The following is a 26,626-nucleotide window of genomic DNA, read 5'->3' on the forward strand; positions in this document are numbered from 1 at the left end:
CTGATATTAATTTGATTCAGTCTCCAAGTTAAAGCTATCTACAAATTGTTTGCAGAAACAGGTGGTTTAAATGTTTCAGAGGAATTTTCTATTATTTGATTTTGCATTCAGCTTCCTCACTAGCGAAGCACTGCCATTCGTTCTGGTCCTATTTCCCTTATTTTGGGCATATGCTTTGGTCTTTGTTGATTCATTTCTCTATTCATAACAATATGTCCTCAACCGGGTTGCATAACTGAAATCTCTGTGGCTCTGCCAACTCTAACAAATAACCCTATTGGGAGGCTACAAGGCCACTTGTTTATAGGTTTCCAGAAACCATTGACGCGTGGAGGATAGCTTAGGCTATGAAACTCACGTCATTTCCTTGTGGTGTTTATATTATAATTCATGTTTGTTCATCTGTAAACATGCAGGAACTCTACTGTAGCTGTACAGAAGTGAGTCTCCACAGTTGTTAGCTCAACAAAGACTCATCTTGAATGTGGGCAGCTTCAGCCCACTGGCTGTAGTCCTGAATAGAATAAAAGGAGGAAGTGAGCTGAGTGTGAAGGCAAAGGCATAAGTCAAAAACGATCCCACACCAGTTTAGAATAACGATTAATAGAATGGTTATTTATTTAAAGGGGAAAAAACTTATAGATCACCATCCCAGACAACAGCCCTCTGTGCAATCCGGAAGCGAAGCAGGAAGTAAGAGAGAGTGAGAAAGGAAGTGGCAGCTTTTTTAAAGGGAGAGAGACCATGCCCCAATGGGCTGGTATCTCAGCGGCTATTGGCTGGAGGAGCGGAAGGACCTCCCGCAACACCTCCCCCTTTTGTTTAAGTAAGAGAGTTCTAAACCTACTAGGAAATTATATACAATAAGTACAAATATCCTATTCTAACTAGCTTAGGTCTTGTATAATAGATAGCTTGGCCAAGTCACGAGTGGAAAGTAACTACATTTATATAGTCTTCAACCCCATCGAAGATCTGAGAAGGGAAATAATGTTACCTGGGTAATTAAGAAGTTCAGTAAAACAACTTCCAAAACATGCAACAAATCACAGAGACAACTGGCTACCTGGGCAATCACCCAAGGTCACGTTTGCAGCATTGAAGCAACCAACTTTGGCTAAGGCCAAACATAACTGACATACCATTTTCAAAGGCAAGCAACTTTTCAAAACTATCTTACCCTGTCTTGGCAGGATATGACAGTCCTGTTTTATCCATTGATGCATGCTCTGTATCTCTGTCAGTGGTTGAGGTATGGGCATTTCTTTGCCCAAAGGCCAGTTCTGCCAAAAAGAAAGGCTCCAGGTGGAGTGTCTTTGGTGCTCAACATTCTCTCGGGAATAGAGTGGTGTTGCCAGGAGCAATTGTGTCCTGCTGCCACAAAACTCTGAGTTAGATTAAAGGCCATTTTCTACAGCTCTTTGAAGAGGTGGAAGATTATCTATCTATACTGAATATAATCTCTATGTATCTAAAGAACCTGATTAGTCTAATTATAAATGACAAACTTAGAATACTGTTGATCTATACAATTCTCACTACCTATCAAACTTAAAGACTAAGACATTTTCATGTTTCTTTTCCTCCTCACCTGAGATCTGAATGAGAGCAGTAGGCATAGATGTGCTACAGCCTGAACACTGTGCTATCACGAGATTTCCTCCACCAAAGGGATCAGTTTTGGTTTACTGTTAGTAAGTTTCTCAGCCATGAACATAATCTAGCCAGATACGGTTGAAGGAGAGAATTGACTTCCCAGATACATCATCTAATTTCCATGTATGTGCACAATAGCATGTATTACCCACATTGATATACACACGTGCCTTCTTAAAGTAAAAGTTACAAAGAAAATCTCCTTCATGGAATGGGGTCATTGCTGTGATTTTCCTGAGCACGTGACCTCGCTCCTTTGGAACTGGTTTGTATGAAGGTGGAAGAGTTTGGAGGTTCTTCTAGAGAAGGTTGAGAATTCTGTAAACAGAACATAAAATATATAATACTGGTAGGAATCTGAAGACCAAAATGTCAAGAGAATTGCAAAGATTTAAATGTCCTACTCATGGTATTTCAGGGGTTGGAGGGAATCCAGGGCAGAATGATTCATTGATTTTTTACGACAATGAAAATCCTTTGTCCAATGTAATTGTGGAAGTTTAGCAAAAAGAACACAGCTGCCCTTAGAGAACTTGAGGGAATATACCCCATTCTGCTAGGTTCTTTAAGTAAATGTTTTCCTCTTTGCACACACTTTGCAGAGAGATCATAGAACTTTAGTAATATTAAAAAGAATATCCTTCACCCATTCCAAGGACAATTGAACTCAAATCCTTCATTCCCTATGGCTACAGAAATGGCCAAGACTCCCAACAGTCAGAGCCTACTTGGTTCTTTTCTTAATCATTCTCTTGGGTGTATTTTTTGTAACTAGACCATGATGTGAAGTTCAGCCTCCAACACCAACTGGAATTAGATTCATCATGTTGTACTACGGTCACCCTAATTCTCTGTAGAATCTTACCTCCATAAACTTTCCCTGAAATAAGAAATAGGCACTTCTGTTTTCTGCAGTGAGTGATATGCAGTGGTGTGCAGTAGTGTCTTGAATAGGAGATAGTACCTGATCAAGGGCTGCCCATTTATATTTCAAAGTCAGTCCTGAAGTAGTCTGAAGTTTATAAGATGTTGAAATTGAGAAAAAAGAAGTTTCTTAACAACAAAAGAGTAAAATTTTATGGAGATATTTATAAGACTCGAGGCAATAGAGATGGCCATTTACTGGCCACCAAATACTATCTATGGGACCTTGTCATGATGGCTGTGGGTAGGAGATAATAAGGGTTATATGTGGCTAGCTCTCAGAGCAGAACGAAATCATCGCAGGACCAGGGAAAATTAGTGTTTCAGATGTTTTAAGGAGGCATGAGAGAAGCAGTTGCATGAGTCAGGGAGATAAGGATGAAAACATCTGGAGATAGTAAGGTGACTCCATGGGTAAAGGCACTTGTCACTAAACTTGAGAACCTCATGCTGGCCTCCAAAACTCACGCAATGGAAAGAAAGGACGGATTCTTAAAATTTGTCCTGTGCCCTCCACAACTATTCCATGGCACACCTGTGTTTGTATTTGTGTACAGAAAACATATACATACCCATACCAATGATAATTAAAATTTAAAACAAATGAAAAAGAGGGGCTACAAATTCAGATGCAGCAGGGCAACAAAGTCTCCCCCTTCTGATCCAGTGCCCCATCTTTCTGCATTGGGGTGACACGGTCCTCTACTATGCAGATAACCAACTGTGTGACTCGTGTCCCATTACCCAGTGGGCATACCCACCTGACTGTGGAACACTCTTTATATCAAAATCTGAATTTCTTCTTTTCACCTTTATCCCAACTTCATTCTGTATGTTAGTTATCAAAGCTGCTGGGGCAGCAGCCTTTGGTTCTCTTTGACCGTTGCCCTTTCTTCTTTATCTAAATTGATCCCCAAAGGTGTTACTTATATTTATCATTAACTTCTAAAATGATTGTATTTAAATTGATGGGTCCACCTAAAGTGGATGATGTATAGATAGTGTATGAAGCTTATTATGATATCTGGCAATATTTACTACAAGCAAATGTCTTCTTTCTGATATATGATGTCATTTAATGTATGATACACACTTTTAATTAACATTGTGCACATGAAAATGACCTGTTAAATCAATTCAAAGATGGCATGCTTGTAACTTGGCATTTATTCTATATGTTAAGTTATTAAAATCAGAAAAGAGTCGCTCATGATCTTTCAAGTTTCACACCTGAAGTCTTAGAATGTTTTTAAGGAATTAATAAATGTTTGCAGTGTTAATTTTCTTTAAAATTTAGGACATAAGAGAATTTTTTGGTATCTTTATTTGCAGATATTTCCCACAGTATGAAATGCCTAGGCAAATACAAATTTCCTTACTCATTTCTTTAAAAAAAATCAATTTCTGAGGAATAAAATCACATAATACAGTACTAGATAAAATTTTGAATCAAAAATAATGTTTGGGGTTCAGGAGAATATAATTTATCGAGTCGTTTTTCTTAAACTCAGGAGGTTCTGTCTTACCTTTGGTGCTCCTCTTGATCTAATAGCCCATGAGAAGTGTAAACACAAAGACACATGGCTACAAATTGAACACTGCAAGTTGTCTAATGATCCGAAGCCTGATGCTGATGGTAAGTTACACATAGGCACGCCTATGATGAAACCAGGCCCTGATTATCCCAGATGTTTAATTTGAACCACATGCTGTTTCCTTTGTGAAGGTCAAACCAGTATTTTGTTTTCCATCTCCCACATAGAAATCTGAATCACAGTGCTCTGATAGCCAACACATGCAGCCAGTAGGGCATTCTGAGTAGTGACTCAATGTATTTGTTGGCTATTCAGTGTCTCTGGGTAGAAATTCAGGATGGCCTTGGACTATTTCATTAAACGCAAATATATATATAAAGATAAAGAAGGGAATAAATGAGGAAGGAGACTTAACAGATGTGCTGAGTGACATAAAATATTTAGATAATAATTAACAAGAATAGCTAAGATTCAAAATCAGGCTGGCTCAGAAGTGCACAATATTCTTGTTAATATTAAAGAGTCAATTTTACAACTGTCTTCAAACTTTTTTCTTGTTGAGACAGGCTCACTCGGTGTACTTTGGTTAGCATGGAGTCCACTATGAACATCAGGCTCACCTTAGACTCATAACATCCTCCTGCCTCTCCATCTGAAGTGCTGAAGCTGGGATTATAGGCATGTGCTCCCTTTATGATTTTTTTAAAAAAATATTTATTTTATTTATGTGTCTGTGAACTTGTGTTTAACTGGTCATGTAAGCCAGAAATAGGGTTTCTGCATCCCTTGCTGGAGTTCCAGATGTTTATGTGCTAGGGTCCCATGTACAATCCTCTGGCTAATACTTGGGGCTATTGTGTAGTCCTCTGATCAAGTATCAAGAGCTCTTAAGTGGTAGCTCTCTAGATCCTCCACCATTTTTAACTGGCAAATAATCTCCAATGACACTTATAGAAAACAATATAGAAATTTCCAAAAGAGAATTAAAACAAATTTTATTGTAAACCCATTCAGAAGACTTTGACTTAGATCTTACACACAGACACATGCACTTGAGAAGGGACAGATTGCTGCAGATGGCAAAAATCTCCAGGGGTAAATATTGACTTTACCATTTGTGACCTATATGACATTAGACAGTTGTTAGACCTCTCTGTACTGTAAGTCCTGTACCCTTAAAGTTGGACAACAGTACCCATGTGACTAGGCTTGATAAGGGTTGAATGCACTGATGTGACAAGTTTCCAGAGTGATGCTTAAAATATGTGAAAAGTACATCAGATGGATGTTCATTATTTATTATCTATGATCTCTTATGATATCCAGCCTTATCAGGATAATGTGTTATCTAAATAAGTTCAGAGCTGTGTCTTCCAGTGTAGCAGCAGTTTTTCAGGAACAAAGGCTCATTTAAACTTTTCTTATGTGCTAGTCACTCAACCAAAACACCACACATCACACATGGAGTCCAAAATATCATGTTGAACAATAAATATGCTGGTGTTTCAGAGTGTGGTGGCTTGTTTCTTTTGGCAAGTGAACTTCCTGGCAGTAAGCCTCCGAACAGGTGGTATTCTGTTTGTGGGCACACTGTATTCTATGAAGACTGGTACTGTGGCTCTTTTTCAATGATGCAGAAGGAATGAATCCATACATTCAAGTCAATAAAGAAAAATCAGTTGACTTGATGGTAAGCCTTGTGTTTAGTGTGACTCAGAGAGGTGAGTATAGGAAGTAAGAGCTGCTGAAATATCCAAGGATCTGTTTCCTGATCCAGTCTGAACAGCACTGAGGACATAATTCTATCGTGCATCATCAAACACCTACCATTAGTTGACTGTTGTTTGCATGCCAATTTTATAATATGCGTTAAAAGTATTTAATTTTGCAGTGAAGATTATGGTTGTCTTTGTAAATGTTTGTCTGGTTTCACATTCATTCTCTCCCATGCTCTATCCATTCTGTATCCCAGAGGCTGAAGACTAAGTATCCCTGTTCATAAGACTCTGTTAGGTTGTGCTATTGGAAAATATTTGTGTGACATTGGGCTTATGGAGAAGGGGAAAATACCAGGGCTTTCCTAGCTTCTAGTGGTGGTTTTATGACCTTGAGAACTCTAGCCTCTGCATCTCAGCTCTTTCCCCTTCCAACATGGCCTTTAACCTGCTTTCTAACTCTTCTTGTACCTTTGTGACTGTTTTCCCGCATTAAATTCTTTTGGTATCTGTCATGAATTCTATTTTCTCATCCAGGGTTATAGGTTTTTGCCCCACATTGGGCACCATATATTAAGGACTGGCCTTGACAAAACTACTTACCAGGGTAGGGGCATTGGAATTAAAGAAATATGAGTAAAGAATATGAAGACAAAAATAATAAGTCAGAAAACATAAGACAGTATCGGAAGGGTATTTCAGGGATTACTGAAACCCTGAAATCCCTGCACTTATTTTTCCACAGCTTTTATACACACTGTAAACTGGGGGAGAAGCTAACAAAAGACTTGATTAACATGATACCAAAGGTTAACACACACAGTCAACTCTGAGACACACAATTATTAGCATTTTGTTGTCTAGGTAGCAGGTACGCCAAGTCATTTAGGTCAAGTATGCTGGAGACCTCCCTTTCCTAGGTGACCTCAAAGTTACAAAAGAAAAAAGCAGAAGCACACCTGTATATCCTGACCACCTGTCAGGGTGGCACCAGGCTACCTTAACTTCAAAATAGCTAGGCAACCACCTCCTGAGTTAGAACGTGTAATTAAGCCTGTTAGTCTCCAAACTCTCTGACCTTCAGACAAGTTGGAAAGGGGCCTGCATTTTTCTAGCATCCACAACTTTGAGAACAATAGATGCTGTTTTCATTTGTGGTTAGAGAAACTGTGTGGTCTGTCCTAAAGCATGCAGACAGTTTGCAAACAGATCTTCAAAGTTGTACTTATTTTAAAGAATAAGCAGCTAAACTATTAAACTGCACCCAGGTGACGCAGACATGAGAATGGTTCTCATTAATATTTTTTCCCCTCTGTCATTGACTGCATCATGGCAATAACTACCAATTGCCAGTTAATGATCTGTCTCTCCCATAGCTTCTGAGACTTCTTGAGAGTGAGCACAAGCTTCATCTTCTTCATCTTCAGAACCCTAACACCTACAATTGTGCTGGGAATTTCGTAAAGCCTTAATAACTATTTGTGGAGTGAATGAATAATATTCACTGCCATTGACAGGGTGACTGTTTAACTCCAGCTCCCTGTGAAGGTGCTGATGGTAGTTATACAGTTCATTCTTCCTAACAGTCTTGCATGATTGACATAAATATTCCTGTCCTTCAATATAAACAGGCTAAAAATCCATATAGACAAGTCAACATATCTGGGATTAAAGTCACAATGGTGTTTCACAACTGACACTCTCCAGTTGTCTCTTCATTTTTTAGGATGTGAATGAGAAAATGCACACATAAATGGATTGGGGGAAAACCCTGGGATTTTGTTGTATTTTCAGATATGAGGGGTACATGGAAAAAGGTAAACCTTTTTATATATGAGAAAAAGGAGTTCAATTATTTCCTTCCATGAGATTAAATAGAGATACCTACTTTTGTCCCTCAAACTCTGCCCAAGCAGATAAAAGGAAGGGAATAATTGAGACAGCCTGAAGAAATTGTAATTCCCACTGCACTGCTCTCAGTGAAAAGCTAATATTGATAGTGAGCAGTGTAAGGCAAGTTTTCGTCAGGAACTGCAGCAACTGCAGAGATTGGGTACAGTTCTGAGTGCAGTGGAGATCATTGGAGACTTGCAGACAAAGAGGGTGGGGGATGCCATCCAGAGGAGACAGCGTGCGAGCTGTTCTAGTGCTAGGTACGACAACCTGACAATTTTGCTGGCAATGATGCAAAGGGGGAACAAACATTGAACAACTGGGTATCAAGAAGGTACACTCTCCGCTGTGGCTTGGCCTGATTCTTGCTTTAGCTAGGAAGTATGGGCTCAACAGTATGTGCATTAGAGAGCTTAAAGCTTCATGGTGAGACCTAGGTCAAAACAAGAGTCGCAAGTGTGGGAACTGCATCTCCTGCAACCACCTCTTCATTCTCTAGGTCTGTATGGTACAGGAAATGCCACTGATGACACAATGTCACAGGTGGCTCCGTTAAAGGCAGAACTCAAGTTTTGAATTTCTAATTCTGCTTGCCTCTCAGTCTAGACTTAGAACACATCGAAAGTCACAAACTGGCTAGATTGTGGGTGAAGGGTTTGTCTTTTCCGTGGTAAAACCACATGGATGGGCAATGTTCTTGATATCTAGTTAAGTTTTCTCTAGGGCCGCACTTTCCAGGAACCTTCAATGTAGGAAATAAATGTGTTCAGCCTTAACAGGTGGAATTTAGTATTCTCTTCTTTGATTTCTGACTGGAGAAAGCTGACCAAAGTGAAATGATTTGCTGGGAACCAAACAAGAAGTCATTGTTGATTCTCCACGCCCTTTCTTGGCTTGGTATCGGTTGAAAGCATTTCAACTGGGCAGCACCTAATAGGCTGTCTCTAGCAGTTAGAGCCAATTTGAGGATTCCAGAAAAAGGTGCTTTTCATTAGATTTTTGCTGCTGTTACCTTTTCTTCCCTCACCAGGGAGAGGATTGTCTCCTAAGGCTTCCTCATGTATGTATTATTTGCTTTACCATAGTAAAGGAAAACCTTTGATTCTTTAATTCAATAGTACAGAGTAAGGTGGAATGAACAGCATGTATGTACTGATAATCACAAACTGTTTGGATACTGAGCATGAGTGAGTGTGTTTATTCACCTTGTACAGAGTTGTACTGGGATTGAGATGTCATTGAGGACCATCAGCCAAAGGGTCTCCCCTGACCAGGGTTGCTGCTCAGTGTGTATAGAGTATCAGCACTACAGGGTAGTTACTGTTTTAGAGATCGGCTTTGTAGCATGCTCACCCACCAACTTAGCAATTCTGACTGTATTCTTAAAATGCCCGAGAGAGCAGACATTCTGTCCTACATCTTTCCAATAATACAAACAATGCAAAGTGGTTCAGATTGTGGGCTCTTTTGCTTGAGAACCCGAGTGGTGTGTTCCCACTCCTCACTTGGGTGCTAAAGAAGCAGAGACATCACAGTGTTGTCTGCTTAGTAAAAGCGTAACATTCGGTTTTCACGAGCTCTGATGAGTGATAGGTATTTGTCTGTGACACTGTGTGATCTTGGGAACAGAAGCACTGTTTAAACAATGCTGTGCTAACAAACGCACACTGTTCATGTGACTGCCACTTACTCTGTGCACGTTTCTCATTTAGCTTCAAAGTGTGCAGCAGGGGACTGTTCCATGATTCAGCATTGGGTTACGTAGGTTTTGTTGAATCAATGAAGCAGATATTGCTTTGCCTCTTTTCCTCTATAGACATGTCTAAAATGCATCTGAAAGGATATAATGTTTTTCACAGTAAATGTTGGTACAGTCAAGGCCCTTGTTTGTAAAACTCCTCTGACAGAGCAAAAGCATTTTGAAAGGAATCTTCAAGGCAGTGATAAAAACTATCCGGATCGCTACTTAGTGTTCTTGGGAAGAGCCATCCAGTGATCTTCTGGCTGTTAACACAGGCTTCTTTTGGCTAGAAAAAGAAGAGTAGATATTGAGAATGGTTATGTTTTAAGCCACTAAGGAAAAGTGAATACAGCTTTCCCATGGGAGAGGAGTAAGTCCTCTTAGGAATGGGTGGGGAGATCACCCCGGACTCAGAGATGCACAGGGAGAAAGACAAGAAAGAGAAGATTAATGAAAGATTGTACTGTGGATGAGGAAAAGAGAGGCAGGTGAGAACTGAGAGGTGGATGTTTATCTATATTTGGTGTAGATTTAAATCATGGGAGTTTCCTCTCTACTGGAAATCGATCCCTCCTGCCATTCTTTCCACCACCAGTATCAGCTCCTCTCAGGAAGTTAAGTGGTCTTGAAGTTTTGAGTCTGGGGTTTCATTCCTATGTCTGTTCATAACTGCCTAGACAGTTCCTATAATTTTCATCCATATCCTATGAATTTTCTTTCCTATTTCCCTAATAAGTGTGTTGGGCCTCAGCATATATGGTCCCATTCTATCCCAGTGCACCTTAATTTATTTATATTTATTTACTGAAAATTTATCTTTTCCAGGAGAAGCATAGGTTCCTAGGAATCTAGGTGTTGACTGAGGTGTCTAATAGAACTTCACTTCTCTATACACAGAAAGCTTTTCTTGTTCTGTTTTCCACCTTGCTGCTTCATGTTGTGACTGGCATATATTAGGTGTTCAGTAGTATTTATTTTACTGCAGGGCTGTATATACAACTATGGTCATACATAATTACCCTGTTGTGACTGATATTTGGAACTTTGGCAAACATTTTAAATTTAAATGTTTATAAACTTAGAGCCATTCTGGATTACTTGTTAAATGGATGTTGTTTAGAGGGTTTACATAAATTAGAGCTTTGGATACAGCTAAGAAATCATACAAGTATGGTTAAATAGGTTTTCTTGAATAAATGTTGAAATTAAAATATTTTGGTGGTGATGAAAACTACTCTACGTTTAAGACACAGACTAAGTAGATTGACAAGACTAGTACTTTTGAATGAAACACAAGTCACTTTTCATTGCATATAAATACTAATATCTACATATAACTTGTACAGGGAGGGACATTTTTGTCCACACATAACATATAGGTCATACATAACCATGTATAGTTCTTTGTTTACGAGTCTTTTCTTTTTCTAAACCCTATATTTTTAAACCTGGAAGTGTTGGATTTGTCCCCAATTGTAGACTTATTTGTTGTTTTTACTTTCTTGACTGAAATTCTGTATCTCCCCAGGTTTCTGTGAATCAACAGTGGCCTAGAAAGCTGTTTCTCTTTTTGAGACACCAGGGAAATCTGAGAGTGTAAAGACCTCAAGAAGGAAGCCTGGACAAACAGCTTTAGTTGGCTCAGTGAGGCAGAAGTTGTGAACAAACACAGCGGATGTCTTCATGTTCTTAAAGGCAGCATTCTTCAAGTGAGTTCAAAGGGTATCACCAGGGTCTAATTTGCTTTGCTAAAGAATCAAAAAGCTTTATTTTAACAACACTGTCATTAATTTAAGGGCAGAATCTAACACATTCTGAGACTATCTTTAATATCACCAAAGACTAAGTATAGTTATTTGCATTGGCTTTTTCAACAGAAATCAAACAAACCAAATCTTTTCCTATGGCATCATTTTTAAGGTCAGTCAAAATAAAACACTTCCTAGAAAATTTTGTAACATTCAGGGTACTGGTTAAATTGTTCCTTTTCAAGTGGTGTGTGTGCGTGTGTGTGTGTGTGTTTGTGTGTGTGTATGTGTGTATGTGAGAGAGAGAGAGAAAGAGATAGAGACAGACAGAGACAGAGCAATGTATATGTTTGTGTATAAGGTTTGTGTGTGTTTGCATGCAGGTGCAGGTGCACATATACAGGTGTGCATATCATGGAGGCCACCAGTTAATACTGAATATCTTCCTCTAGACATCATGAAACTTTAGTCTCTTCACTGAACCTGTCCGCTGTTCACTTGGCACACCACAGTGATCCTGCTGTCTGTGTTCTCCCATAGTTGGGGTTACAGGGAGGTCCAGAGAAGTTCAGCCTTTAACTTCATTGCTATGAATTCAAACTAAGATCTTCAAGCTTAGAAATCAAACACGTTACCTGCTGAACTACCTCCATAGCTGTGCTCGACAGTTTCATATCAACTTGACACAGGCTTGATGTGGGAGTCTGCTGTTTTGTGTTGATTTCATTGGTTAAATAAAGAAACTGCCTTGGCCCTTTAAGAGGACAGAAAATTAAGTAGGCGGAGTAGACTAAACAGAATGCTGGGAGAAAGAAGCTGAGTCAGAGAGTCGCCATGATTCTCCTACCCGACACAGATGCAGGTTAAGATCTTCCCTGGTAAGCCACCTAGTGGGCTACACAGATTATTAAAAATGGGTTAGATCCATATGTAAGAGCTATCCAATAAGAGGCTGGAACTAATGGTCCAGGCAATGTTTAAAAGAATACCGTTTCCGTGTAATTATTTCAGGGTATAAGCTAGCCATGTGGGCAGCCGGGTGCTGGGGATGCAGCCCCGCTGCTCCTATTACAACACAGGCTAGGGTCATTTGGGGACAGGGAACCTCAACTGAGAAAATGACTCAAGGAGCTTGACTGATGGTCTAGCTTGTGGTGTGTTTTCTTGATCCATGTGGGAGGGAGGACCCAGCTCATTGTGAGTGTAACCAGCCTGGCAGGCAGTTCTAGGTTGTATAAGAAGGCAGGCAGTATAGGCCATGAGGAGCAAAGTAGGAAGCAATGTTCCTTTATGGCCTCTGCCTCTGCTACTGCATCCAGCTTGCTACAGGGAGTTCTTGCCCTGACTTCCCTGTGTTATGAACTGTGATATAGAACTGTGAGCAGAAGGAAACACTTTCCCCTCTAATTTGCTTTTGATCCTTGTATTTTATCACAGCAATAGAAACCCAGAGTAAGAAGATACCCTATACCCCTGTGGTTTTTCTGTAGCTAGGGTCTGATCTGATGTCATGGCTCCTGATACTGATGAAGGTCTGAGCAGCCACTTGGGGCCATGTTTGTGTCTGAGGGCCACTCTGCTGTGGTGTCCTTGCTGATCAGAGTTGCCTGCACTGCTATCTTGGGTTCTGGTGACAACTGAGTCTGGGAAGCTTCCAGGGACCATGTCTGGGCCCCAGGTCCTACCATAGTTGGGATCTGTGATGTGTGTGGCTCAGGGTACCACCAAAGATCATATGATTGTCTGGAGTCTGGATAGTCACTCGAGATCATGTTGTGTATGAGAACCTTGCTGCTGCTGGTGTCATATTGATCTGGGTGGTCTATGCTGCTACTGGGGCCCTGGTGATGTCCAGGCCTGAGCAGCTGTTAAGGGCATGTCTAGGTCCATGTTCTTGTTGCAGCTGGTGTCTGTGATGATGCTCATGGCCTGTGTTACCATAGAGACTTTTAGGAACCATCCATGTTTAAATCCAAGTGCCCTGCTGAGTCAGCCTGTCCTTTACTGGCCCTGGGATACCTTGCCATTCTCCTAGCTGGACATTGCAGCAGGACAGCTTGTCCCATCCCCCCATGAGAAAGCTGCCTCTCCGACTCCACTCTCACACTTGGAAGAGAAGCCACCACCTCACTATAGGCATGGGAGAGCTGGCTTCACACCTCATGTGAGGTGATTGGTCCCAGTGACCTGGACCAACCAGCCCAGCTACCACCCAGTCCCACATCCTGGGCCTTGAGTTGGCCTATCCTGAAATTTACCCATCTATGTCATGGTGAAGTGTGTGAAGGGACTGATCTTGCAGAAAAATAATTGCAGCTTCCCCATGTCTTGGGGTATCAGCAGGATATCTGAGAGAAGATTTAGTGAGGGTCCAGTGATAGTGGTGTGCCAGCGGCCTTGAGCCAGACCAATATCTCATTAAAACGTAATGATCACTGTTCTGAGTGGCAGTGAAGCCACCCTCAGCCCACCCTTCATCTCTTTCATCTCTTCAGATGGTGGCTAAGACAGGTCAGAGCTGGCAGGCTGACCAGCCATACAAATACCTAGGCCCAGAACCACCCCAACATCCACCCCATATGTTATCTGTTCAGGAATGGGAGGTGTCATTCTTTTGGATTTAGGGTTGCAGGATCTCCAGGACACAGGACAGCAATGGGATGTCCAGGAAGAGTCCCAATGAGGACCTAAGTGTCACTGCTATGTCAGAGACCAAGGGCCTCAAACCAGATCAATGATGTTTTTTTGATAAATGCCTGCATGTAAAAATATATGGATAAAAGCATGACGTAAAAGTGTGTGACTCACTGTGTCACACTGTAGCTTCCATGATGAGATTTCTCCCTTCTTTCTTTTTTCTCCTCTTTTCCTATTATATTTCATTCTATGGTGGGGAGGGATATGGATAGAACCAGTAGGCATGATATAAAAAACACAAAGAATAAATATAAGACACAAAACCAAAAAAATGAACATTTTGTGGGTGAGGCTTATTGAACAAAAGAGTATACTGCACAATACACCATGGCTCCTTATGCTACTAGCGTGAATGAAGAGGTATTGGAAGGATTGAGGAGCAACGTATTTTTTTAAATTAGTTTTTTGGGGGCATGGTTCAGGTTTGAGGGGCAGATATGGAGTGACTGGGAGATAAGTGACATTGGGATACATGTAGTAAAATTCCCAAAGGATCAGTAAAGAATTAACTTAAAAAAATATTTTCTAAAAAGATACACCCCAGTCCTAACAGAGTTTTTATTAATGATTTGTTGTGAAGTAAATACTTTATTAAACAACTATCTGTTTGTTCTCTTGCAAAGCCAGCAATAAGGCATTTAAAGCATAGGCATCTGGCAACCATCGGAAGAACACCATGGCAGAACCTGAGAAAAGAGTTGTAACTCATGGGGTGAGATGCTTTTCCAAGATCAAGGTATGGATTGTATTCATGTGTGTATGAATGAGAGACTTTGAAAAAAAGCTTTAATAGTCCTTGTGACATTGCTACATTGCACAGTTTTCCAAGAGAAAAGCCATTTTACCTAATTTGTTATTTTCTAGCCTTAAAGAAGTTGGTTTTAAATTAGGGATGTCTGACCAGGAAAATTTATCCAGGAAACTTCATAAGAATGATTTAGGGCGATGGTTCTCTATTTGTGTGTCACTGTGACTTTAGGGGTCCTCTTTCACAGGAGTCTCATATCAGATATTCTGCCTATCAGATATCTACCTTATGATTCATCACAGTAGGAAAATTACAGTTATGAAATAGCAATTAAAAATAATTTTATGGTTGGGGATCAACCAGAACATGATGTACTGTGTTAAAGTGCACAGCAATAGGAAGGTTGAGAAACACTGATTTAGAACGCCTTAATGGAGCCTAGGCAGTTTGGATGCTCACCTTACTAGACCTGGATGGAAGTGGGTGGTCCTTGGACTTCCCACAGGTCAGGGAACCCTGATTGCTCTTTGGGCTGATGAGGGAGGGGGTCTTGATCGGGGAGAGGGGGAGGGAAATGGGAGGCGGTGGCGGGGAGGAGGCAGAAACCTTTAATAAATAAATAAATAAACAAATAAAAAAGGGAGCATGGGGTTTAAAAATATTTTAGGTGTGAATGGAATTATATTGTGCTGGAATTTAGTCTGAGGTCAGAGATCAATTCAGTGGGAGCCCTCAGGAGATTCCAACAGAAGGTCAGGGGTCACAGCTAAGAAACAGGTCTCCAGCAGAGGTTCTGTGTTTATTAATAAGCAAAGATGAGCCCATAATCTAGTCAGATGAATATAGTCTATGAGTTTTGACAATATTACAATCATTTTGTAAGAGATAATATCCATTCAGTTTACTATTTGGGTGGTTTTCAGTAGTTTTGAGATAGTTGTCCTTCTCACAGTTCCAAAGGCATCTTTGTATAATCACCAAATATGAATGTGCATTAACCCAGGGACTCTGAGCACTCCTCTAGTCTCTGCAGAGCCCCTTCCAGGCTCCTCATTAAGCTGCTGCCTCCTAAATCGTCCTGTCACAAGCTCATATACCTTATTCACATGTAGTGGACTCCATACATTAGTGTAAAAGAGAGGAGACCGCAGACTCAGCCCTGGAAAGTGTTTTTACCTGCAGTGATGCATGAATTATTGAAACCCAGCCTTCTCAAGTTATCCTTCAATTCTCATATTCTGAGGAGCCCAAGACCCTTGGTCCTAACCTTTGCCAGATGCTTACTAGATGTGTCACTTTGGACAATTTGTGCAACGTGTTTGTGCCAGACTCAAAGACCTGTATTTTGTTTACAGCCATCTTAAGTTCACAAGTAAGATACCACCTTTGCAGGGCAAGTTCCGGACTTTAGGAAATTAGCCTAGAGAGACCTGTAGGCCCAGGCTTTAGAAACAATTAGCATTTCCTTTATTAGTCAACAATCACAGACCCTCAGTATTTCCTTATCAGCTAGGGATGTCTCAGGACCTGAATTCCAGCAGACCTGACACCCTCCCCTACTCCTTGCCCATTTGCTATATACAGCTTCTGAGAATTAATAAAACATGTCTTGATCAGAAATCCTGTCTTGCTGTCATTTCTTGTGTCTCTTGTCCCCTCCATTCCTCTTCCTCCTCTAGATTTATCAGGGACCCCCATTCAAATCCCACTGGCTGGGATATGTTTCTACTTTAGCTTAGTCCATCTACGCTTTAAGTCCTATGTTTTAAAATAAAAACAAACAAGCATTCTGAGACCTGTATGTGTGTGTATATCCCTCTCTGTGTGCATCTATGCCTCTCTACGTGTGTGAGTGCTCATCCTTCAGTGCCATCCTATATGAGTGGCATGAGAAATTAGACCCAGACGCTCAGCACACCAGGCAATTCCTCTGTCCCTGATCCCTACCACCTTCTCCAATTTAACATATTTCAATTACTTTAAATTTATATTTTATTTTATGTATATGGATATTTCCCCCCATATAAGTTGGTGTTCCACTGTGTGTCTGGTGTCCTTGGAGGCCAGAAGAAGGTGTTGGATCTCCTGGAACTGGAGTTGTAGGTGGTTTTGAAGCACAGTGTAGGTGCTAGGAATGGAACACAGGTCCGTAGCAAGAGCAGAAAGTGATCTCAACTGCTGAGCCCCATCTCCAGCATAGTTTAGGAAAATGATGACTATTGTGATTATTAGTTACCAATATAATTAGCAACTGTAGAGAAATATCATCAGATACCATATACTCTCTACTTTTCAAAGTTCATCTTTTGGTTACTGACTCGGTTAAGGTTTCTATTGCTGTGAGGACATACCATGACCACTGCAACTCATAAAGCAAAACACCTAGCTGAGGCTGGCTTACAGGTTCAGAGGTTTATCCCATTATCATCATGGTGGGAAGCATTGGTACCCAATGAAGATATTATTCTAGAGAAGGATCCAAGAGTTCTACATTCAGATTTGCAGGCAACAGGAAGAGAGTGACACAGGGCCCAGCTAGAGCTTCTGAAATTTCAAAGCTCACCCTCATTAACACACTTTCTCCAACAAGACCACAGCTTCCAATAGTGCCACTACTTGGTGGCCAGGCATTTAAACCCATGACCTTATGGGGCCATTCCTGATCAAGCCATCACAGTTACTTTGGAGTTTAACAACAGTAAACACTGGTGTGCAGTTTAAATGTTAAAATCATGAATTTACAAGTCAAAATTTAGAGGTGACTGTTGAAAAAGAATTAGAGTTCTCTGACCTTAGAACTGTCTATAATGTTAGGGTGGTCAAATGGTCTACAGCACCAGACTGAAGCTCCTGCTACTTAAGTTTAGAAAACAATCATTAAGGAAAGTGTCCTTTGACAGGGAATATGATGGCCTTAATGACCTTCAGTCATGCATACACTAATGACCTTACCAGGCACCAATGATTAGTTCTTACCCAGTGTCTACATAGGTGACTCTGGTTAAGGTACATGGAGCAAAAAAAAAAAATGAAACCAAAACTCATAAATCTTGCAATGGGACTTCAAAGAATAATGGTGTTGATGAAGAAGAGAGGGGAAGAATTGCCTCTCACTTTTTCTTAAATGTTTTCTCCCTAGTTGTTCCTGTTGGCATTGACATGGGCATTTGTATCCAAATCGCTATCAGGAACTTACATGAATTCCATGCTCACACAAATAGAGAGACAGTTCGATATCCCCACATCTATAGTTGGATTTATCAATGGGAGCTTTGAGATTGGTGAGTTATTTTTACATTTACTTATTACTCTTTTCTGGCTTCTCTATTCCCTGTTGCGGATTTCGGCTTCTGATATCTGAACAAGCAGAGGATTCTGACTTGTGAGTTTACCCCTAAATAAATAACCATCTATTTCTCAAGGCTGAGAATAGAATGAGAAAGTTTGCCTGATGTGTGGGAGGCCCTGGGCTAACTCTTCGCCTGAAGAAGGACACTTAAAAGAAATCCCACACTAGCTCAGAATTGAGCAAGGTATCCATCCAGAGAGAATAGTTTCCCCCAAAGCCAATACAAACAGTAGGAATAAATACTGGTGCCACTGCTAGTGGCCTCTCAGTCTGCCCCAGCCATGCAACTGTCAGCCACATTCAGAGGGATTAGTTTGGTCCTATGCTTGTTCTTCCCTCTGGCTGTGCTCCCATTAGCTCAGGTAGACTGTTCCAGTAAGTGTCCCCATCATGGTCTTGACCTCTTTGCTCATAATCTCATTCCTCCCACTCTTCAACTGGACTTTGGGAACTCAGTCAAGTGCTCTGATACAGGTCTCTGCCTTTGTTTCCATTAGTTGCTGGATGAAGGTTCTATGGTGATATTTAACATGTTTATCAGTCTGACTACAGAGCAAGGCCAGTTGGGGCACCCTCTCCTCTATTGCTTAGGGTCTTAGCTGGGGTCATTCTTGTGGATTCCTGGAAATTTTTCTAGAGCCAGGTTTCTTGCTAACCCCATAATGGCTCCCTCAATCACAATATCTCTTTCTTTGCTCTCATCTCTGTCCTTATTCCATCTCAACTATCCCATTCCCTCAAGTCCTCCCCTTCTTTCCTTCTCTTTCTCTTCCACCCTTTCTTCTCTCCCAATTTTGTTAGGCAATCTTGTCTGTTTTGACTTTCCAGGTGGATCTATATATGTCTTTCTTAGGGTTCACCTTGTTACTTAGCTTCTCTAGGATCATGAATGATAGGGTCAATATCCTTTGTTAATAGCTAGTGTCTACTTATGAGTGAGTACATATCATATTCATCTTTTTAGGTCTGGGATACCTCACTCAGTATGGTGTTTTCTAGTTCTATTCACTTGCATGGAAATTTAAAGATGTCATTGTTTTTTTTACCACTGAGTAGGACTCTAATGTGTAAATGTGCCACATTTTCTTTATTCATTCTTTGGCTGAGGGGCATCAAGGTTGTTTCCAGGTTCCTGCTATTACAAATATGCTACTATGAACATAGTTGAACAAATGCCTTTGTAGTATGATTGAGCATCTCTTGGGTTTATGCTCCAGAGTGGTATTGTTGGATCTTGAGGTAGGTTGATTTCTAATTTTCTGAGAAACCACTATACTGATTTCCAGAGTGATTGTAGAAGTTTCCATTCCCATCAGCAATGAATGAGTGTTCCCTGCCACGGACTGACTTTCTTGGAGATAGAAGACCAAGGGAGAACAGGGGTGAATCCTTAGGAGAACCCAGGATTTGGCGAATGACAGACAGACACAACTCTAATGAGATTTGAATCTGCTGCAATTTTACTAAAATTCAAGCATCATTTTTATGAGATTACAGAAGAAAGTTGTCAGACATAAAAGCTTACATAAAGAAAATGATTACAGGCAATTGATTATTCTCAGCAAGTCTTGTGGTCAGGCCAGGTGGGCAGAGCTTTTCTTTGAAATTCGTCTCACACCACTAACCAACTGCACTTTCTCATGGCCCTAAATCATATTGGCCCTCAAGGTAACCAACGTAACCCAAACACCATTCTTCAGGATTTCACCCCCAGGGTTTGCTCCAATATTGAATGGCTGGCTTCATGTTATCAAGAATAGCCTGCCTTTTTTTCCTATCTAAAATGCACCAAGGGTTTCTCATTCTGGCTAGTCTCTCCATAAATGGTAACTCATGCCATTCCATACGTTTTCCTTCATAGTTTACCCATCTTTTACCAAATCTCCTATCATGAGCCCTTTCTGTTCTAGGGTATCCATAAATTCCCCCAGAGAGCGAGCCAGAGTCTTACTCATAACATTAATGGCCTGAATCAAGGGAGGGAACTGATGCATCAGTTCCTCCACATTCAAGGAGCCGTTGGGAATGTTTCCTGGTTCCTTAAACAGATTAAGTTTTTGTCAAGAGAAAAGTAGAAGAGAAGAAAAAGAGCAGAGCCAATGCAAGAAACAATCTCCAGGAACAAAGTGAACTAGGTCGTTGAGGCTGACCAGGCACCCCCAATTCGAGCAGACTGCCAGGGAGCAGCTGGGGGCCAAGCTCCAGGAAGCAGGAGCCCCTCATTTTGAGCCGGCCACCACCTGAGAGGCATTTTGTCACACAGGCGAGACAGCAGTGGCAGTTCCCCTTACTGCACATCCTTTCCAGCATAAGCTATCATTGGTGTTTTTGATCTTAGTCATTCTGACAGGTGTAAGATGGTATCTTAGAGTTGTTTTGATTTGCATTTCCCTGATGGCTAAGGATGTGTCCTTCAGCCATTTGAGAGTCTTCTGTTGCAAATTCCCTGTTTAGTTCTGTACCCCATTTTTAATAGGGTTATTTTGAAGTTTGATGTCTAATTTCTTGATTTCATTATATATTTTGGAGATTAGTCCTTTGTCTGATGTGGGGTTGGTGAAGATCTTTCCCCATTCAGTAGGCTGTCTTTTGGTCTTTTTGACTATATCCTTTGCTTTACAGAAGCTTCTTAGTTTCAGGAGGTTCCATTTATTTATTGTTGCTCTCAGCATCTGTGCTACTAGTGTTATATTTAGGAAGTGGTCTCCTGTGCCCATGCATTAAAAGCTACTTTCCACTTTCTCTTCTATCAGGTTCAGTGTGATCGGATTTATATAGAGGTCTTTAATCCATTTGGACTTGAGTTTTGTGCATGGAGATAGATATGGATCTATTTTAATTCTTCTACATGTTGACATCCAGTTATACCAGCACCATTTGTTGAAGATGCTTTCTTTCTTTCCATTGTATAATTTTATCTTTTTGTAAAAAATCAGGTGTTCATAGGTGTGTGGTTTAATACCTGGGTCTTCAATTCGATTTCATTGGTCAACCTTTTATATGTCAATACTAAGCTGTTTTCATTACCGTAGTTCTGCAATAGAGCTTGATGTCAAAGATGGTGATGCCTCTAGAAGTTCTTTTATTGTACAGGATTGTTTTCACCCTCCTGAGTTTTTTTGTTTTTCCATATGAAGTATATGAGTATTGTTCTTTCAATGTTTATGAAGAATTGTGTTGGGATTTTGATGGGGATTGCATTGGATCTATACATTGCTTTTGGTAGGATTGATATTTTTATTATGCTGATCCTACCTATCTAAGAGCATGGTGAGTGTTACCCCAAGATATTTTATGTTATTTGTGTCTATGGTGAAGGGTGATGTTTCTCTGATTTTTTTTCCCAGTTTCTTTATCATTTGTATATAGGAAGGCTACTGAATTTTTTTGAGTTGATCTTGTATCCTGCCACATCACTGAAGGTATTTGTAAGCTGTAGGAGTTCCCTGGTAGAGTCACTTGTATATACTATCATATTATCTACAAATAGTGAAAGTTTTACTTCTTCCTTTCCAATTTGAATCCCCTTGATTTTCTTTGGTTGTATTATTGCTATAGCCAGAACTTCAAACTGTGTTGACTAGATATAAAGAGTGGACAGCCTTGTTTTGTTCCTGATTTTAGTGGAAAAGCTTTGAGTTTCTCTCCATTTAATTTGATGTTGGCTGTCGGCTTGTTGTATATTGCTTTTTTTTATGGTTAGATATGTTCCTTGTACCCCTGATATCTCCAAGACCTTTATTATGAAGAGGTGTTGAATTTTGTTGAAAGTTTTTCAGCATCTATAAATATGATCATATGTTTTTTTCTTTCAGCTCATTTACATGGTAGATTATAGTGACAGATTTTTGTATGTTGTACCAGCCCTGCATCTCTGGGATGAAGTCTACTTATCATAGTGGATGATTTTTTTGATGTGTTCTTTTATTTGGTTTGCTAGTATTTTATTATTTTTGCATCTATGTTGATGAATGAGATTGGTCTGTTAATTCTCTTTCTTAGTGAGTCTTTGTCTCAGTATCAGAGTAACTGCAGCCTCTTAAAGAGTTTGGCAAGGTCTTTGTCTCATTGATTCTTTGTATTGTTTTCTTTGTTTCCATCTCATTGATTTCGGCCCTCATTTTGATTATTTCCTATCTTCTACTCCTCCTGGGTAAGTCTGGTTCTTTTTGTTCTAGAGCTTTCAGGTGTGCTTTTAAGTTACTAGTGTGAACTTCCTCCACTTTCTTTATATAGGCACTTAGTGCTATGAACTTCCCTCTTAGCACTGCTTTCATAGTGTCCCATGGCTTTGGGTAAGTTGTGCTTTGATTTTTGTTGAATTTTAGGAAGTCTTTAATTTCTTTATTTCTTCCTTGACACAGGGGTGGTTCAGTAGTTCACTGTTCAATTTTCATGATTTTGTAGGCCTTCTGCAAGTAGTATTGTTGTTAAATTTTAACTTTAAGCCATGGTGATCTGATAAGATACAGAAGACTACTCCAATTTTTTTGTGTATGTGGAGGTTTGCTTTGTTATCAAGTATGTGGTTAGTTTTAGAGAAGGTACCATGAGGTGCTGAGAAGAAGGTATATTCTTTTGTGTTTGGGTGAAATATTCTATAGATATCTGTTAAGTACCTTTGAGTTATGACATCTGTTAGTTCTCTTATTTCTCTCTTAAGTTTCTCTATGGTTGACCTGTCCATTGGTGAGAATGAAGTATTGAAGTCTCCTACTATTAGTGTGTGGGGATTGATGTGCAATTTAAGCTTTAGTAATGTTTCTTTTACATATGTGGGTGCTCTTGTATTAAGGGCATAGATGTTCTGGACTGAGACTTCATCTTAATGGATTGTTCCTGTATGAGTATAAATAAAGTGTTCTTCTCTATTTTTTTTCTGCTTGATTTTAATTTGAAATCTATTTTGTTAGGTATTAGGATAGCTATACCTGCTTGTTTCTTAGGTCCATTTGATTGTAAAACCTTTTCCCAACCCTTTACTCTGAGGCAGTGTCTGTCTTAGAGGTTGAAGTGTGTTTCTTGTATACAGCAGAAAGCTGGATCATGTTTTTATATCCATTCTCTTAGCTTGTGTCTTTTTATAGGTGAATTGAATCCATTGATATTAAGAGATAATAATGACCAGTGGTTGTTAATTCCTGTTATTTTTCAGTGGTAGTGGTTGTGTGTTTCCCTTCTTTGGCTTTTGCTGGTGGGAAGTTATCTCCTGTCTATGTTTTTGTGGGTTCAGTTAGTTTCTTTGGGTTGGGGTTTTTTTTCTGGTACTTTCTGTAGGTCTGGCTTGTTGATACATATTGTTTAAGTCTGATTTTGTCATGGAATATCTTGTTTGCGCCATCGATGGTGAGTGAAAGCTTTGCTGGGTATAATAGTCTGGTCTTGTAGCTGTGGTCTCTTAGTGTCTGTATCACATTTGCCCAAGACCTGGTTTTCATGGTTTCCATTGAGAAGTTGGATGTAATTCTGATAGGTCAACTTTTATATGTTACTTGACCTTTTTCCTTTGCAACCCTTAATATTCTTTCTTTATTCTGTATGTTTTGTGTTTTGGTTATTATATGGTGAGGGGACTTTTTTTGATCCAGTCAATTTGGTGTTTTGTAAGATTCTTGTACCTTCATAGGGATATTCTTCTTTAGTTTGGGAAAATTTTATTCTATGATTTTGTTGAATATATTTTCTGTGCCTTTGGGCTGGAGTCCTTCACTTATTCCTATTATTTTTAGGTTTGGCCTTTTCATGGTGTCCATATTTCCAGATTTAAGAATTTGTTTGATTTAATGTATTTTTTGACCAATGAATTGATTTTCTCTATAATATATTCAACACCTGAGATTCTCTCTTCTATCTCTCACATTCTGTTGGTTATACTTGCCTCTGTAGTTTCTGTTCACTTATCCAGATCATCCATATCCAGAATTCCTTTGGTTTGCATTTTCTTTATTGTCCCTATTTCAGTTTTCATGTCTTGAATTGTTTGCTTCACCAGTTTGATTATTTTTTCTTGTTTTTTGGGTTTATTTGAGGGATTTATTAATTTCTTCTAATTTTTTGTTCATCTTTTCCTTCATTTCTTTAGGGGAGTTTTTCATTTCCTCTTTAAGTGTGTCCATCATCTTTATAAAGTTTCACTTAAAATAATTTTTTTTGCTTCTTCTGGGTTAGTATGATCAAGACCTCCTGTTGTTTGACCACTGGGTTCTGGTGTTACCATGTTGCTTTTTAGTTTGTTGGATTAATTCTTGCATTGGTGCTTACCCATCTCTTCTTTCAATTTATGCTGGCAGTGTCTTTGCATCTTGGTCTAATCCTTGCAGTGGCTGTCTGAGTCATTGGGAATTGTTCTTGGTCTGCTCTGTACTGTTAATATCTATTTCTCAAGGAGCCACTGAGGTCTCTCTTAGTCTGCTCTCTTGGTCTGCTCTCCTGGTTCACTTTCTTGGTTCACTCTTTGTAGTCACAGCTTGTGCTTTAGAGTTCCTCTCTTGGTCCTCTCTCTTGGTCCTCTCTGCAGGAAACTCTATTGCTGGCTGCCTAGAGAAGCTGAGGTAGGTGGGGGAGAGGCCTGAGGTTCTGCTCCACTATGGAGGGCCTAGAGAGTGGAATGTCTTGCTGGATCTGGTCACTCTTCCCTTGCTCCTGTCTGTATGATAGCAAGCTGTGTTTCGGAGTTCCACTGAGGTTGCTGGAGGGTAGGCAAATTTGAGTGCAGGATGGGGCTTTTAATTTGCAGAGTCTGGTGGATGGGGGTGGGAATTGGGGCAGCCTACCTTCAGGGAACTCTCCTGCTGGCTGGCCAGAGATGCTGAGGAAGTTGCTCCACTACAGAAGGTCTAGGGTGTGAGGTGTTCTGCTGGGTCACTCACCTCTTGGTCCTCTCTGCATTGTAGCCAGGTGTGTTTTAGAGTTCCACCAAGGTTGCAGGAGGATAGGCGGGTTTGGGGGCAGGATGGGGCTTGTACCTTGTGGGGTCGAGTGGATAAGGGTGGATCCATTCCTGTGTTCTTAAGGTGGTTGTTAAACCCTGAGCGCAAATGTTGGCGATGATGCTGACTAAGATCGGCTAACATAATACTGAAACAAGCATTCTCATTTTTCTCTCCTAGGAAACCTTTTGCTGATTATATTCGTGAGTTATTTTGGAACAAAACTGCACAGGCCCATCATGATCGGTATTGGATGTGTGGTTATGGGCCTAGGTTGTTTCTTAATATCACTACCTCATTTCCTGATGGACCGGTGAGTATCCCAGCCCTTGATGATTATTTTAGTTTCAACTTTCACTTACAGGAAATGAGGCTCAGAATTTTCTCTCTGGGAGGAACAATGCATCTCCAAAGTACAGAATGCTAATATGGAAATTAAAAAATATGGTCTGCACTTTGCTGGTATGATTTGTGGATCTCGTAACCTTGGGTCCACTTAAGGTCCCATCCTGTCCATTGTCAAGTGGGAATTTGAGACACCTCTTTCATGAAGCTGAGAAACAGCTGTCCTGATATTGAGACTCATGAATCGATTCTCTGAACCTGCAAAAGCTTGTGTAAAGTTCTTCATCAGGCCTATTTAGAAGCTCCAGTTACAAAGGGACAACAGTGTGCTGTAATAATGGGTCATTCGGGGACACATTGGTGTCAAGGCTGTTTTAATTTCCATGTTTACTAATGAAACTTAAAACAGAAAATTGTAAAAGTAAAGTTATGTTGAGTTATCTCTTATCCCTTTCCTGCTTGCTGGGGGTATGTTATCAGTTCTTTCTGCTGTTTGCCAGTGTATCTCATTAGATTTTAATGCCTTAATACTAAGTGATGTAAAACTAATATTTTCTATCATAAAATTATATTATTCTTTGTTATAGAATTCAATTTTTGCCTAGATTTAATACTTAGCTGACTTTTCCCATTTGATCTACTTTCTTATTATGTCTTTATTATTGTGTATTATTTATTATTATTTATTTTCTTATTGTGTCTTTCATTATCTCATGGGCCTTTCAGTGACTGGTAGGGTGCACATCCCTCAACACAGGTCAGGGGCTTCAGTGTTGACCTGGCCATGCCTCTTGCTATTGTCTGTTTCATTCCACCCGCCTCTGAACTACAAATCTTGAACCCAGCTCAGGGCCATTTCCTTGTAATTCTCCATCTCTCTTTTCCTTAGGAATTTGTTTGACTTCCTTCTTCCATCTTGTTCTTTCTCCTGCTTCTCCTCTACTCTTCTTAATTATTTCTTTCTTCTATCTTTCCTTTGGTTTTTTAGGATCTTTTTATCAATTTGATGTGTTTCAGTATTTTACCCACATGTGTATAGATGCACCGTGTGTATGTCTGGTGCACACAGAAAACAGAAATGTATTGAATTCCCATGGAACTGGAGTTACAGATGGTTGTCAGCTACCATGCAGGGCTGGAAATATGAACCCAGGTCCTCCTCAGGAGTAACAAGTTCTCTTAACCACTGAGCCATCTCTCTAGTCCACCCCTTTTCTTCTTCTTCTTTTTTTTTTTTGAGATAGGGTCTTGCTATGAAGCCTGGGCTTGTACAGTATTATTGTGTAGCTCAGGCTGGTCTCAACCTCTTGGTGATCCTCCTGCTTCAGCCTTCCAAGTGTTGCTAT

At 40.1% G+C, this 26,626-nt stretch overlaps 2 protein-coding genes across 3 annotated transcripts in view; one reads left to right on the plus strand and one right to left on the minus strand.

Annotated features, from left to right (window-relative positions):
- Slco1b3 (solute carrier organic anion transporter family member 1B3) overlaps positions 1 to 26,626 on the minus strand; it is a 1,042,880-nt gene that overhangs the window by 415,905 nt on the left and 600,349 nt on the right. The window lies entirely within an intron of this gene.
- LOC142855848 (solute carrier organic anion transporter family member 1A5) overlaps positions 1 to 26,626 on the plus strand; it is an 83,468-nt gene that overhangs the window by 23,225 nt on the left and 33,617 nt on the right. Inside the window, exons 2-5 of one of the 2 annotated variants that reach the window (XM_075982372.1) lie at positions 10,993 to 11,173; positions 14,533 to 14,645; positions 17,797 to 17,938; positions 25,116 to 25,248. In XM_075982372.1, coding sequence (XP_075838487.1) covers positions 14,586 to 14,645; positions 17,797 to 17,938; positions 25,116 to 25,248 — 335 coding nt within the window. In that variant the 5' untranslated portion in view covers positions 10,993 to 11,173; positions 14,533 to 14,585. The remainder of the gene's footprint in view (positions 1 to 10,992; positions 11,174 to 14,532; positions 14,646 to 17,796; positions 17,939 to 25,115; positions 25,249 to 26,626) is intronic. The other variant, XM_075982373.1, reaches the window with a different exon arrangement.

The sequence above is a fragment of the Microtus pennsylvanicus genome, chromosome 8 (genome assembly GCF_037038515.1).
Source record: "Microtus pennsylvanicus isolate mMicPen1 chromosome 8, mMicPen1.hap1, whole genome shotgun sequence".
In the NCBI taxonomy this organism is placed as follows: Eukaryota; Metazoa; Chordata; class Mammalia; order Rodentia; family Cricetidae; genus Microtus; species Microtus pennsylvanicus.